Raw genomic sequence first — 16,139 nt, 5'->3', positions numbered from 1 at the left:
TATTGGATAAGTCCTAAAGAATTTTACAAAGAGCTACTGTATTGTTCCAATTCAAGATTTTATTAAAGCAAATGATTGCTTGCCAAATTTTCAATGAAGATCAAGAAATGGCACAGTATATTATATCTTCTCATTGATATCACACTACATGTGAATGAACTAAATTTATACCTCCAAAAAAAAAAAAAAAAAGAAAAGCTAATTTGTGACCCAGTCAAATAGGCATAAAATTTGAAATTGAAACTTGTCAGAGTATACAATAGAACAATAGTAGTATACAATAAAATTTTACATTTTTCTTACATAAATCAACTTTAAGAAAAATTTGAAAAATGATATATTGACATTGATAACCTTACAGTTGCTTATAAATTTATACAACACCACTTCGAATTCAATGTTAATTATACTGAGTTGGTATAAGTTTTAGTAAATTTATTTAACTTGGGCAGACATTTTGAAACTGATATGCATTTGTTTCAAAGTCAAATTAAATCTTCTAAAAAAGAAGAATCAGTTGTGTCAATGTATTGGCATATAATATAAAAATAATTTTTGGTACTTGATTCATTTATTAGAACTTTTAACTTTGGAATTACTTGGGTATGTGATTCTACCATTTTTTCAACTGTAAATCTTATGAAATCTAATACAGATCAAATATTTCCAGTGAAAATTTTATATCCAAATTGAGATATAAAGCACAAAATACACACTGGATTTAGAAAATTTAGTACAAAACATGTAAAATACCTCTTTAATAAATATGGTTTTTACCTCCCAGAGCTTTAGTTTTCTCACCTGTAAAATGAGAATAATAACAAATACCTCAAAATATGGTTGTGAGGATTGACAAGTCTCACACAAAAGTACTAAACATATGAAGTGACTTCATAAACAGTAGCCTTGCAAAACTAAAGCTCTGATCAGAAGTATGTGGCCAGTGAATAAGAGTTATTATCCTAGACTTCTTTGGAAATGACCCTTTGTGACAGTACTTTCCCTAGTAAAGCAACTATATTTTCCATGCCTGGAAATAAAATGAAAGCAAAACAAGCCCCAGTTTTGGCAGATCTCAGAAACAGCCATAAGAGCCTATGTTTTGTGCCTTTTGAGATTCTATTATAATCTAACTCTGCACTGTCTGTTAGGTTAGCCACTAGTCATTTGTGGCTGTATTAATTAACTGGAACTTATGTTTCTGGTCAAGATGGAGTAACGAGGCCCAGATTTATCCTTCTGCCTAAATAATTAAAAAAGTAGAAAAAAATATATGAAAGAATGGCACTCAAGACATTGGACATTTCCATCCAAGGGATGGAAAACAAGCAAGATAAGCTCTATTCACTTACTGCCTGAAGAAAGAGTTTAGAGTCCTGAAGACTAGAGAGGAGAGAGCTCGCAGCACAAAAACTCTGGAGATCTGCAGAGGCCTCCCTCAAGTCCTCACGTACATGTGAGGAAACTGAGTCTGGGGAAAGAACCACCCCAAATATTTAGAAAGCAAAATTCTCAGGGATCATGCAGGGATGGGAAAAGTGCTTGTTTCCAACTGCCAGAGAGGAAAGCCTCATAATTCATGAGAATTGGCTAGAGTATGAAGAGGGGTCTTGCCTCGGTAAGAGGGGAAAGATACCCTTAGACTAAATGCAGCCCTAGTCCTGCCTAACAAAACTTAAAAGCAAGACGTAATAGGATCAAATTGTTTCCAAGTAACCTAATTGCATCCAGCACAGAGATCAGGGATATTTATAATTCCTATACTTATAATTCCACCTGACAAGGTAAAATTCACAATATCTGACACTCAATCAAAAATTACCAGGTATGAAAAGTAGTAGAAAAATACAACTCATTCTCACTGAGAAATCAGTCAACTGAAGTGGACTGAGAAATGATAGAATTAGTAGACAGGGACACTGAAACAGTTACAATGACTGTACTTCACATGTTCAGAAGCAAGAGGAAATACTGAATATTTTAAATAGAGATATCAAGGTATAAAAATAAACCCAAGTTGAACTTCTATAGATGAAAACTACATCGTCTGAAATGGAAAACATACTGAGTGGGATTAACAATAGATTATACATTTCAGAAGGAAAGATTAGTGACCTTGAAGGCAAAATAATAGAAACTATCTAAAATGAAACACAGAGAAAAAAGAATGAAAAAAAAACCTAGGGCATTAATGAATTCTGGCACAATATCAAGTGATCAAATACAACATAATTGGAGTCACCAAACGAGGAGTGAGGGAAACAAAAAATGAAAACTAAATCCATTGAGCCAAAAAACAAAACAAAACTCCAAGCACAAGAAAGATAAAGAAAACTATACCAAGTCTCATAATCAAATTGCTTTAAAATCAATGATAAAGAAAAACATCTTAAAAGCAGACAAAAAAGAGACACATTATATATAGAAAACCAAAGATAGGAAAAAGATTAAATGTTTTCCCTTACAGAAACAAAACTAGTTTGCCTAACCTCACCATTTCTATGCAACTTGTTAGTGGAGGTCCTATTCTGTGCAATAAGGCTGGTAAAAGAAGTAAAATATATTCATATTGGGAAGGACAAAGTAAGATTGTCTTTACTCACAAGACACATTTATGGTTTTTTAAAAAAGATTTTATTTATTTATTTATTTATTTATTTGACAGAGAGAGAACAGGAGAGTACAAGCAGGGGTAGTGGCAGAAGGAGAGGGATAAGCAGGCTCTCTGCTGAGCAGGGAACTTGATGCAGGGGTCCATCCCAGGAGCCTAAGATTACCTGAGCCAAAGGCAGATGCTTAACCAACTGAGCCACCCAGGCGCCCCCATGATTATCTATGTTAAATATCTAATGAAATCTACCAAAAAGCTACTGGAATAAATGAGTTTATCAAATTTGTAGAATATGAGGTAAATATGTAAAAATCAATTGTATTTCTATATACTATCAACAAACAATTGGATATTAAAATTTAAAAAGCAATACAATTTATAATAGCATGAAATTATAAAATTATGTAGGGATATATCTGAAAAGATGTGCAGGATCTACAGATGGAAAACTACAAAATATCACTGAGAAAAATTACAGAAGACCTAAGTAAATGGAGAAAAATACTGTGTTAATGGGTTGGAAGACACAATATTGTTAAGAGATCAATTCTCCCTAAGTTGATCTATAATTCAGCACAATGCCATCAAAGCACCAGCAGGTGTTTTTTTGTAGAAATTGACAAACTGATTCTAAAAATCATTTGGAAATGCAAAGAACCTAGGAGAGACAAAACAAGTCTGAAAAAGAACAAAGTTAAATAGATAACCCTACTTGATTTCAAGATTTGCTATACAGCTATAGTTATAAAAACTATTTCATATTTGCATAAATACAAACAAAATTATGAATGGAATAAAAAAGTCCGGAAATAGATCCACACATATATAATCAATTATTTTTCAACAAAGTTGCAGGAACATTTCAACAAATGGGGCTGGAACAAATGGTATTCATAGGCAACCACCCCCCCACCGCCAACAACAGAAACTAATTTAATTCTTATCTCACAGCATACACAAAAATTAACTCAAAAATCACAGTCCCAAATCTAAGAAAATGTAAATCTTTGTGACCTTAAGTTAGGCAAATATTTCTTAGACATGACAATAAAAGCACTATTCGTGGCGCGCCTGGGGGGCTTAGTCGGTTAAGCATCTGACTCTTGATTTTGGCTCAGGTCATGATCTCAGGGTCATGAGATCAAGCCCCATGTTGGGCGATTGTAGGCATGGAGCCGGCTGAAGATTCTCTCTCCTTCTCATTCTGCCCCTCCCCCACCCTGCTGTGCATGCTCTTGTATAAATAAATAAATTTAAAAAAAAAGATAAACATTATTCATAAAATAAAAAATTGATAAACTAGAGATCATTGAAATTAAAAATTCCTACATTTTGAGAGACACTGTAGAGAGAATGAAAAGAAAAGTCACATACTACTAGAAAATATTTTCAAATCATGTATATAAGGGACTTGTATCCAGAATATATGAAAATTGTCTACAAAATAATATATAAATAACTAGCCCAAGAAAAAGATGGGCAAAAGATTTGGACCATATTTTACTTAAGAAAGATGTATGGATGGCAAATAAGCACATGAAAAGATGCTCAACATCTTTAGTCATCAGGGAAATGAAAATGCAAACTATAGCTAATATAATATCAAATATGAAAAAGACTGATCATACCGAGTTCATGAGGATATAGAACAACTGGAATGTTTACACATTGCTGGTGGGAATGTAAAATGACAACCAGTTGAGAAAATAGTTTGTAAGTTTCTTAAAAGTTAAATATACACCTTCCAGATAGCCCAGCCATTCCATTCCTATATATCCAAGAAAAATGAAAGCATATGTCCACACATAGACCTGTACACAAATGGTAAAAGCAGCTTTATTTGTAATACCTAAAAAATGGAAACAACCCAAATGTCTATCAGCAAGTGGATGGATAAACAGTGAACAAACCGTTGTATATCCACACAATGAAATATTACCCAGTAATAAAAAGTAATGAACTATTGATAGACACTATAACATGGGTGAATCCTAAATTAATTATGCTGGGTAAAATAAACCACACCCCCACACTTCCCTCAAAAGAGTACATTCTTAATCATTCCATTTATATAAAATTGTAGAAAAAGTAAACTACTCTATAGTGACAGATAGCATATCAGTGGTTGCCTGGGGATATGGTGGCAGGGAAGGACAGGAGGGAGAGATTATAAAGGGTTATGAGGAAATTTGGGGGGTTATCTTAATTGTGGTAATGGTTCCACGGGTGTGTACAAATATCAAAACTTACAAATCTTATACTTTAAACACATGCAGTTTATTATATGTCAATTATATTTCAACAAAGCTGTTAACTTTTAAAATTGCTTAAAATTAAAAGTTCAATTAATCAGTTTACACTAGTCACATTTCAAATTTTAAACAGCCAGTGGCTACCATTTTGGATAGCGCAAGTGAAGAACATATCCATCACTGTTCAAAGTACTACTTACTGGAAAGCACTGATCTAACTCATATGTGGGCGGGGGGGGGGGGGCGGGGAGAAGTGCATCTGTTTCTTTTATTTCTCCTACATTCACCTACCCTAAACTTCAAGAACGGGATAAGCATGCCAGCATGGCACTGATATATATACATTACAGGAGAATCTTTAAAAGCAGTTTTATTAAGTTTACCTTAATGTAACTTTTCTGTGAAACAAAATATACCCTCTACTCACAAACATGTAGCACACTGTTTCCTCATTTAGATATCATAACTTCTATGGGTTATATTTAATTAGTTTTCTCCAAAGCTCAAATTGAGGGCAGTTTTAAACTAAATGACATGGAAAAATGGAAGATAACACTCTCTTGGAACTTACTTTCTCCTGGTAGTCAAAGGAGTTATAGCTTCAAAATAACATCTAAATAGGGATATACATATTTTTCATATACTCACGGATATCTTATGAGTTACCCTGAAATATGTAGCATGTTTCAGAATATGCTACATAATGCAACTAAATATTCCTTTTTAAAAGAATCAAGCATATAACTCACAACAAAGTTTCAAATGTGAGAACACACATGAAAACAGAACACTATGTTATGTACTGAAATGTTTCACATTCAAGGATCAGTTCATAAAATTAGTAGGACAGAGTTGTTCAACTTCTATTCTAACTAAAGCTTTTTTCTTTCCTTTACTACAGGTCTCAGTTTTGATAGAGGTGGTTTTATTTAAAAGGACTGGAATTCTGTTCTGCCCCCACCCTTGTAGCCTATGGACTTGGAAGGCAGAGTCTGTTTGCTCAGTGTTTTGTTTCAATATACAGAATGCGGGGCTGAGATCCTCCACCGTCCCTGTTCCAAAGCCTGACACCCTAACCCTTTATGCACAGTTTGATGCCTGAGTCATCTCTGTCTTAGAAATGGAATAAAGAAAAAGGCAACTGGGGTTGGGGGGGATGCAAAATCACCCCTAAACAGTGTATTGTAGTAGATAAGCAAGAAGTATAAAAATAGAAACCAAGTCCCTCTGTTGTTTGCAGAAGCAGAACTCACAAGCCAGTTTCACTTACTTTTTTACACCGACAGAGCCATTTTCCTTGTTTTCCATGTCAACAGATAGCATGGGAAGGCTGCAGGGTTCCTTTACTTCAGCAACTAATCAATAAGGGAGAAAAGCTTGTGTTTAATTCTTAGAAAGTGAGAGAAGAATATATATTCTGAATCGGAAACCCCATAATGGTCCCTTTTAGAGCTTCACACCAGTTCACGTATGTTTGTTTAAACCTCCAGTTCCCTCGGCGATTGGAGAGATGTGATTAAACCTAAAGAACTGGAGGAGATGGATTGGGGTGCTTTCATTTGTACTGGCACTCCCTGCCTTGACAATAAGCATTTGCAAATGAAATTGAATCCTCGTTCAAAACAAGTGCTGTGTGAACTGGCACAGCTTCCCCTGGGTGCCAAGCTCTCACTTAAGACACTGCAACTCATAAATGAGTCAAAGTCGAGAAAAACAATCCCCCTTTTCCTGCCCCTTCAGACCACGGGCTATGATTTCTTTTTCTTTTTTTTAATTGCATTTTTTTTTTTTTTTGTCCACTCACAAACCTTCTGTTTTTTCATTGCAATGCAAAAGAGCACTGAAAGCTTTTGTCAGCAAGTATTCCCCTACCTCACATATTCTCAACGAAAGCCTTAAAGCCTGTCTGTGAGATGGCCATGCTGTGGTAAAGCTGGAAGCTCACAAAAATGTCAGATAGCCCTTAGCACAGAAAGGTGGTGCTGGTGTGTGTGTGTGTGTGTGTGTGTGCTGGTGTGTGTGTGTGTGTGTGTGTGTGTGTGTAAGAGAGGGGAGGCAGCTCATTAGATTTAGGTAAAAATCACCAAAACATCCAAGGAGATATAGTAGCATCCATCACTTTGTCTTTTTGTTTAGTAGGATGAGGACAGTAAAAAAAATTAAAACCCTCCACAATTAATATGCAATTAGCAAGATGAAAAAGCTATGAACAAAACTGCTTTAAAAAAACTAGTTCTGAAATGTGCTTGTTCTACAGCCGAAGCCATAAATTAAATACATTTCCTCTCAGATTACTTTATACTTCGGCACTCTTTCTCTAGGGATTACTCTGAAATGACAAGTGCATCATTTAGTATAGTCACAAGATTTTATCACTGTTCGAGAAGTAGATGATTAACAAATAATACTGTTAAGTGTGGGATAATCTTCACTCCTGATACACACACATACATACACACACGTGCACGCACACACACACACACAAACTTCCAGTTGCTAAACCACTTAGATCATTCATAGAGAAATCCAACATTTAATTTACATATAGATATTAACATACATTCACACACCGTTACAGAGTAGACAGAAGATAGTGCTGCAGCTCCATGCCAAAAGAATGATTTCACTTCAGTTGGAAACTGTTACACATTCACCATTTTCTAAGCATCTCAGAAAAAAAACAAAACACTCACAATGATACTCTGTAACACCATACTACATTGTCTTATTATTATTATTATTATTATTATTTTCTTTTTTGTGGAAGAGTAAAAAGAAAACCTACCTAGAAGCAACTAATACATGTCATTTTTTATAGGCTTATCAAGAACAGCCAAAGAAACCCCAATGTTTTCTTTCACAAAGTAGGCTGGCAAAGGAATTCAATAAGGAGGTACAATTTGACACAGTGAAATAAAACCAGGCTGGCTCTCAGCCAACATGACGTTAGGAATCACACACAAGCTGCACCAACTGCCTTCTGGTTCATGGCTGACTTTTTAAAGCTACAGTGTGCCTGTTCACTTTTGCTAACTACCTTCAGCACAATTAGTGGAAGTGAATGAATCAGGAGTCCAAGAACCGCAGAATTCTCCCTGCACCTGTCTTGTAAAGAAAAACAAGCGGTATCAATAGCCTCTTATTTTCTCCCTCCCCTGCGTTGTTGCTGCATGATAGATCCTTGCTGTTGTTCTGAAGAGGAATGTCATGTTTTGAAAACAATTTTTCTCCCCCATGGGAGAAAAAAACAAGAGAAAATAAAAGAACCCAGCACTATTGGCTATAACCAGTGAATACTCGGAAGCTGCAGTCCTGTGTTACTCTTTCTTCCTAACAGAGACTCATGGACAAAGTTCCCAGGGCTGGCTTTTTTTTTTTTTTTTTTAAGTAATCTCTTTAAGAATAAGGAAAGCACTGCCCAGCAGAAAATCCTTTTCTTCATTATGCAGGAAGTAACATATTTCAGAGGATGCAAAGTGGATGACCAGATCTTTTGAGAACACCTACATTCTTTTCTTTTGGCATTCAACCTACCAGATGAAGTCAGCCAAAATTCAAAATGAAACAAATCTCATTCTACAAAAACAATTAGTTCTGGGAGTTTTAATCTTAACTGTTTATCCCAGTTGCACACAAAGCATTATTCAACAAATTTACCTAACACTATCTATGAGCACCAGGTTCTATATTAGTTACATATGAAAAAGAAGATACTATGCCAACCCCCAAACTCACAGTTTCTCCTACCATTCAGGAAATGGGAAGGTGGCATAGAGAGTACTAGGCATAATCTTTTAAGTTACCCTGGTCAATCTCACAGTTCCCTTGCTTGGCTGGGAACCACGGCTGAAGGGAAACATTCCCATTCCACAAATATGCCATAGATACACAGGAAGCATGCATAGCTGTCATCGAAATAAACAACAATCAATATTTGGACTCTTTTAGGGTCAAGATGTCAACTAAACCATTCAAGATAGGGCAGAGAATACAGGTTCCCAAGAAGGATCCTAGAAGGAAAAAAAAACCACCTTTGCTATATGACTGCGTAGAGTTCAGGAAGAATTGAGGAGAAAGCGGCAGGTCTCCCTTTTCTTTAGTAATTTTTAAGGGCCCTAGAAGAAGATCAGAAACTATAATCTAAATTTGCAACCTGAATTTCAAAGTCAAGATTTCTTTCCCTTATTCATTCCAAGAATATTAGAAATGTTCAAATTCATGAAAGATCATCATTGATAAAGATTTGAAATGCTCTCTCTGCCCAACTTCACCATTGCTCCTTTGAAAAAGCAAACAATAATTTAGGGACAAATTCTAAAAATAATAACAACAACAACAACAACAATAATTTGGGGACAAATTCTAAGTGTTAATTTATTTTTGAGGACCATTTTTTGAGTCTGGTCAAACAGGTAAGTCTTATCACCATGGATGAAAATGATGAACTCTTCTGGAGATAGAGAGCCCTTTCACCAACAGATTTCATAATGTTTTGGGACTTGATCTGAAATTCCTGAAATGTGCTCCAACTAAATTCAAATGGGTTGGGCTGTGAGTCCTGGGGGGAAAAGGGGGGTTTGGGAAAGGTGTCTCAACAGCACTGTCATGCCATTGCTCAGAACAAAATCAGTTCAGCTCTGAATCTTGGAAGGAGAGGCAAAGAAAATGTAGTTACACCTCACTTTTCCTTAGACACCCCTACAGTAGGAAGGTTTCTGTGAAGTTTCTCCAAGATTTTCTTCCTACACATAGAGGACATCTTCTCTCTCCCCTGCTGTGATCAAAAGTTTGCTTGTTAGATAATGGTAAGGGTTTCAGAAGGTGATGTAGGAAATCAATCCCATTTTATGGAAGAAAAACAAAAAGGAGTCAAGAAAGCATTCTGAATTCTAACAACAGCAGGTTTCACTTACTAGTTTCTAACTGTGGAATAAATTGACATTTGTGGGTATAAGTATATATACTAGTACTCACCCACTTCCTCCTCACTCTCTCCAACAAACTGATTTAACCCTCTGCTAATAAAAATAGTGTGTATGCATGTATGTTGTATATGGTATGTGTATGTAGCCTTGTAGCATAAACGAAGTGTGTGTATGTATGTTTATGTGATGAATGTAATGTGCATGCTGTGTGTAATGTGTATGCTCTGTGTTTGTGGCGTGTGTAGAGTGTGTAGTGTGCAGAGTGTGTTTTTATGGGCGCGTGTGTGTAGTGTGTTAAGTGTAGGGTGAGAGAGAGGCAGACAAACAAGATCTTCTGATCCAGGATATTATGGAATGTGTTAGAATAACTTGGAAGATCCTCGTGTTGGGATTCTGAAGCAGAACTTTCAGGCACACTTGGGAATGGGCTCAAGAGGGGAGATGAGTCAGCAAAGGTGGGAAACCGGTGCCTCCGATCGGGCTTCTTTTATTGATCAGCACTCATTCCCCCCACCCCAGCCCCCACCCCGGGACCCAGCGCTGTCCCAAAGGAACCACTCGCCCTGCCTCCCGTCAAGGAATCGGCCCGCAGGAGTGTCCAGCCCACATCGCAGAGTGCAGACCTGGGTCCACGTGGCTGCAGAAGAAATCTCGACAAGTCGCCGGAGGGCAGGGCCAAGCTCACCGCGTCCCTAAGGGCGTCTCGGGGGAGAGGGAGGAGCGGCCTGGAGAGCGAGCGGTGGGACAAGACTGAGGGCAGGAGAGGGGACGCCAGGAAGCCTCTTGGCAGAGCGGCGCCGTCCGATAGACAAACGACTCGCTGGTGGCACTGGCGACAAGAGGGGAAAGTTTCTAAGACTTTCAAGAAGAAACCGTTCGTCTTTGAGTTTGGGGGCTCCCCGGGGAGCCCGTCTGTGGAAAGGGAGAGTGGGGGTGTGGCGCTCGCTGGGCGCCCAGCCGAGCTGTGCCACCACCCGGTCCCATCCTGCGAGCTCTGCCCCGCAGCCCCGGCGGGCCGCGGCTCTCCGCGGAGCCAGGCACGCTTCTGCCCCCAGTTCCACTCCAGAGTGACAGATTCCACGCTCGCGGGTGCAACAAGCCGCAGGAGCACCGGACACACAGCAGAGACGAGGGAGGGCAGGGCGGTTTTTATTGTGGTTTTCTTCGTTTCCTTTCATCCTGGAGAGGGGAGAGGGTGGCCGCGTTCCCAGTGCCCTCGCAGCACGAGCGTATCACTTACCTCCCCGCACGGCCGGCGCCGGGAGGCTTTCCCCCGCGCAGAGCTCGGCGGCCGCCACGCGCCCAGCCCTGGTGCAGCCGGCCGGGCGGGCGCGCGGCACGCCGGGACTTGTAGTCCTCCGCCGGCGGGCGGGGCGGGGGTCCGAGGGCTGGGGCCACCAGGAAGCGGAGAGGTCAGGAAGGGAGCGCACAGGGCGGGGGCCCTGTGAAAGTCGGGGAAGACGTTTGCAAGAACTTAAAACCTCCAGGGAGCTGGGGGGAGGGGAACATTCCGAGAGAGAGTTTTAAATTGGGGGGTTTCAGGCCAATACCATTATAGCCCTGTCTTACTCGCTCACGTCCTGATGAAGTTTTAAGCTGGGTTTGGGCAATAACGACAAAGTAGACATTTCCCGAGCCAAATTCATATTATTTGGGGCCTTACTCTTCCTTAACTCCGAACGCAAACGTGGCGTTCTCTACTTGGAACACCTTTGCCGTCGTTCACAGAGTAACTCAGTTGAAGCCCGGGGCATGCAAAGGTAGGGTGAATATATAGCACTTTACATTTGTAGAGCACTCTACAGTTTACAAAACACCTTTTATTTCGTTCATTACGTTGGAACCATAAAACAACACTGAGTTAGGCAGAGAAAAACTTAAGATGCAGGGAGTTTTTTGTATCTGCTTTATTCATTCCCTTTTCTAACCCTGCTCTCAGCAGCTGGGAAGAGAGTGGGGAGGAGGGCAGATGTGGTGGGCGCAGTGAAAGAAGAGGAACCTGCTGTGAAGGACTCTCTTGAAATAGCTGATGAATAAATCCTTACAAAGTAAGGAGATAAGTAAAACCAAAGAACCTGTGGATTGGAAGAATGGACTGGGAAGGATAGAGACAGAATGGAAGGTTGTGATCAGTCTAGAAGCAATATGGAAAAGTGGTAGATGGATAAGGAAGGAAATGGCAGGTGGGAAAAATGTAGAGACTGAATAGAAGGTTGTGATGAGACTAGAGGCAATATGAAAAAGTTGTATCAAAAAAAAAAAAGGCAAAAACAACAGGGATTTTAGAAGCCAGATAGAGCTGGGATCCTGGTGTCACTTTGGAGCTAGCTCTATGACCTTGGGTAAGTTACTTAACTTCCCCAAACCTCTTTTTCCTATCTTTAAAATTTCAATAATAGTAACTCCTACTTTATGATGTGGTTGTGCAGATTAAAAGAGATGGGAAGCATTTAGTATAGTGGCTGGCATATAATGAGCACTCGATCACCACTATACTAAATATAAATATTATTTATAAATACTAATAAATACTATTATTACCTCCTTTTGTGGAAATATCAAAAGATAAATTGGAGTAGAAGAACTAGTTAGGAGGCTGTGACAGTATTCTAAGTCACAGGTAATGAGAGCTTGAACTACAGTAAAAGAAAGGAAGCAGGTATGAGACACTTCCAAGGCAAAATCGACAGAGAGCAGTGCAGTCAACTGGATGTGGCAGTGAGGACTAGGGAACAAAGATGATTGTCATTTCTAGATTGCCTAAGTGGATGACAGGTATAACGGATGGAATAATAGGTTTTAGAGGAAGGTGACTAGTTTGATTTTGGACATGTATAATTTCAGGCTTTCTGACAGAGTGTCAGTTGGAAGTGTGAATTTGGGTATCCTGTGTAGAAACAGAACTTTGAGAGTCAATTCCTTAGGCAAGGGAGTTGAAAATCATGTGGAGTGGAAAAAGGAAGGGCAGGGGCATCTGGGTTGCTTAGTCGGTTGGTTAGGCATCGGACTCTTGCTTTTGGCTCAGGTCATGATCTCAGGGTTGTGAGGTAAGCCCTGCCTGGCACTCCGCCCTCAGCAGGGAGTCTGCTTGAGATTCTCTCTCCCTTTCACTCTGCCCCTCCCTCTGCTCTCTCTTTCTCTCAAATAAATAAATCTTTTTTTTTTTTTTTTTAAGGAAGGGCAGCGGAGATGGGCAAGGGGAGGTAAAGAGTCAATGACACCTGGCAGGAGCTGCGGAAGTGAAATTGGGAAAGCTGCAGGAGGGCCGTGACTCGGAAGTCAAGGAAGGAAGGAGAAGTGAAGAGGATCTCATTAACAGGTCAAATGCTATAGAGAGGTAGCCAATGACAATAGAAAAGCATCCTGCTGGATTTACAGAACCAGTCTGTTGGGATGGATCTACCTCTGGGAGTTGTTTTGGAAATTTACCAGAGTGATTGTCCTTGTCCCAGGGACTGGGGAGAACTACTGGAATGTAGTTGGTGGAGCCAAAAGATGCTAGATATCTTGCAGTGCCCAGGCTAGGACTGCATAGCAAAGAATTTCCTACATTCTGTGTGACGACTATTCTACTGTCCATTCATGTAGATGAAAAACCTATTTATATTTACTCGAGCCTAGAATCTCTTTTATATATAAACATAAAGTGTTTTTCACACAGTTTTAAGATGTATTGACTTTTCCTGGAATGCAGTACATTGAATGGCAATACAGTGTTTGGAATTTGAATCACCAATACAGTTCATTTTATGGCTGTCCATTTCACGGTGATTCTACAGGTGAATCAAACATCTGATTGCTTCATTGTGTCTTTTAGTTTAGGGATGCCTGAGCAGTTCCATAATGAATCACACATTTACTTTTTCCTTTATATTACAGTTAAGGCATCATTTTGAATTTTTAAAAAAATTATATGTGTAGGTAGTTTATGACTTTCCTTTCACGATGTTAAAGAGCGGATTGCCCCATATTTGTTATGAAAAGAGGCATTAGGTTTGACAAGGCTGAGAATCATGTATTCAGTCAGTCAACAAATATCTTTTGAGTGCCCATTATGTACTAGGCACCTTTCTAGATACTTGAGCTACATAAATAAATGAAACAGGAGAAGTTTCTGCCCTTATGGAGCTTATACTCTAATGTGAATGTGGGAAGAGGCAGACAATAAATAATAAACATAAACTAAATAAGTAAATTCTATGGCATATTAGAAAGTGTTTTGAAAAAATAAAGTAGGATAAAGGAGATTGGGAAGACAGGAGAGTGTAGGTTGAAAGGTTAAATATAGTGATCAGGATAAATTTTATTGAGAAGGTGACATTCAAGAAAAATTTTGGAGTTGGTAAGGGAATTGCCATGTGGATTTCTGAGAGAAGAACATTCCAGAGAGAGAAAACAGTTAGGCATAGGCCACAAGGTGAGTGTGTGGCTGGAGTTTTCAAGAAACAGCCAGCATGTCAGTGTGGCTGGACTGGAGAGGGGAGGACTGAGGGTGACCACTGGGTTGGGACAGGCGATGTAGGGCTTATAGGGTGTTGTAGGGACTTCGGCTTACACGCTGAATGAAATGGGCAGCTGCCAGAGAGTTTAGAGCAGAGGAGTGACATGGTCAGGCATATTTTGGAAGGGTTATCCTGGCTGCTCTATCTAGAAGAGATCATAGAGAGCAATGGCAGAAGCTGAATAGGCAAGGAGCTATTGCGGTAACCCAGGCAAGAAATAATAATGGCTTGAACCAGAGTGGTAACAATGAAAACTGATGTGGGAGAGGAATCACAAATTCCAGAGGACTCAGTGGAAGAATTTCAGGGGTTGGGGAGGGCTGGAACATGGAGACAGATTAGGGGATGTTTGGAGCCTTGCGGGAAGGAGATTTTGGAAGAAGTCTCCTAACATTTATTTATTTTTTTATTTCTTGACGTTTTCCTTTATGTGTTTTAATGCTCTATTATTTGATATATGAAGATTCATACTAGCAATAATAACTTCATTGTGAGTTGTATATCCTTTGCCATTATAAAGTGTCTGTCCCATTTAATCATTTTTTAAAAACGGTTTATTCTAATAAGGAAATAGGCAATCTTGTAAAAAAATGAGCAGATGGCATGAACATAGATGGGAGGGTTGTAGTCTGAAAGGAGATGGGAGGGTTGTAGTCTGAAAGGAGACAGCAAAGGTCTTCTTGAGAAGGCAGCCCTGTGATTTTAATGAGGCAGGCTTCTATGAATGGAGAGAAAGTGGAGCTTAGGGGAGTTGTAGAAGCCCACTCACTGAGCAGAAGCCAGCTATGTTCTTCAACAATGACCTCTTTACCAGTAATAAACATGATACTTGGATCTCAAAAAACAAAACAAAACAAAAAAAAACGGTTTATTCTATCCTACTTGAAATTATTTTAATTAGATATGTTTAACTTGATCTGTTATGTCTGTTTATTTTTTGAATGCTTGTTGTTTCTTTGTTTTCTCTTCTGCTTTATGCTCTGCTTCCTTTTTTTAATTTTGTTTTGTTTTTGTTTTTATCTTCCTCTGTGTATTAGTTATCTTTTGCTGTGTAACAAACTACCCCCAACCATAGCACCTTAAAGCAGCACACACGTTTACCTTGTACTTTCGGTGTGTCAGGAATCCTGGCATGGCTTAGCTGAGTCCTCTGCTTCAGGGATTTTTACTGTTCGGTTTTCACAGGTGTTGTACTGGACACCATTCTCAGCTGAGGGCTCCAGTTGGGGAGGATCCACTTTCAAGCTTCCCTACATGGTTGTTGACAGGATTTAGTTCCTCACGGGCCCTAGAGAGCCTCAGTTTCCTGTCACGTGGGCCTCTCCATAGGACAACTCACAACATGGCAGCTGGCTTAATCAAAGCAAGTGTGGGAGAAGAGGTGGAGAAAGGGTGTAAGCAAGACAGAAATCACAGTCTTTAAAAGCTCAACTTCAGAAGTGAAATCCATCAGTTTGCCACATTCTCTTTGTTAGAGACAAGTCATTATGTCTAGCCTACACATAAAGGCATGATACCAGGAGTTGGAGAGCACTGGGAGCCACTTTAGAAGGTCACCGACCGCACTGTAGCAATTTGGAAGTTGTAAAGTGTATTAAATAATATGTTTACATTTATATTTCTCAGTTTACCTTAAAATGAAATGATGGCAAAAGATGATGAACTTAATCTACTTCGACTATTTTCTTCTCCCTGCCCTCCCCCTTTATGTTAGTTTGGAGAGCAAATATGATTCTTGTCCCTATTATCATCAAAATATTATCTTTATATTATGTAATTTTTCTTTTAAGCATTATAGCAATTATATTTCATTTTATGACTTAGAATCCTAGTTACTTAAATATAATTT

General features: G+C 39.1%; 1 protein-coding gene across 1 annotated transcript in view; it reads right to left on the bottom strand.

Annotated features, from left to right (window-relative positions):
* The window catches only part of SAMD13 (sterile alpha motif domain containing 13), a 43,812-nt gene extending 28,388 nt beyond the window's left edge, over positions 1-15,424 (bottom strand). The window contains exons 1-3 of the mRNA XM_021690314.1: positions 15,392-15,424; positions 11,029-11,230; positions 6,134-6,218 (exon numbers count right to left, since the gene is read on the bottom strand). Of these exons, the coding sequence (XP_021545989.1) occupies positions 6,134-6,218; positions 11,029-11,230; positions 15,392-15,424 (320 nt within the window). The remainder of the gene's footprint in view (positions 1-6,133; positions 6,219-11,028; positions 11,231-15,391) is intronic.
* Between the last annotated feature and the right edge of the window lie 715 nt (positions 15,425-16,139).

The sequence above is a fragment of the Neomonachus schauinslandi genome, chromosome 4, assembly GCF_002201575.2.
Source record: "Neomonachus schauinslandi chromosome 4, ASM220157v2, whole genome shotgun sequence".
Lineage (NCBI taxonomy): Eukaryota > Metazoa > Chordata > Mammalia > Carnivora > Phocidae > Neomonachus > Neomonachus schauinslandi.
Note: the sequence above shows the minus strand (reverse complement) of the source record. Positions and strands in the feature narration are given on the sequence as shown.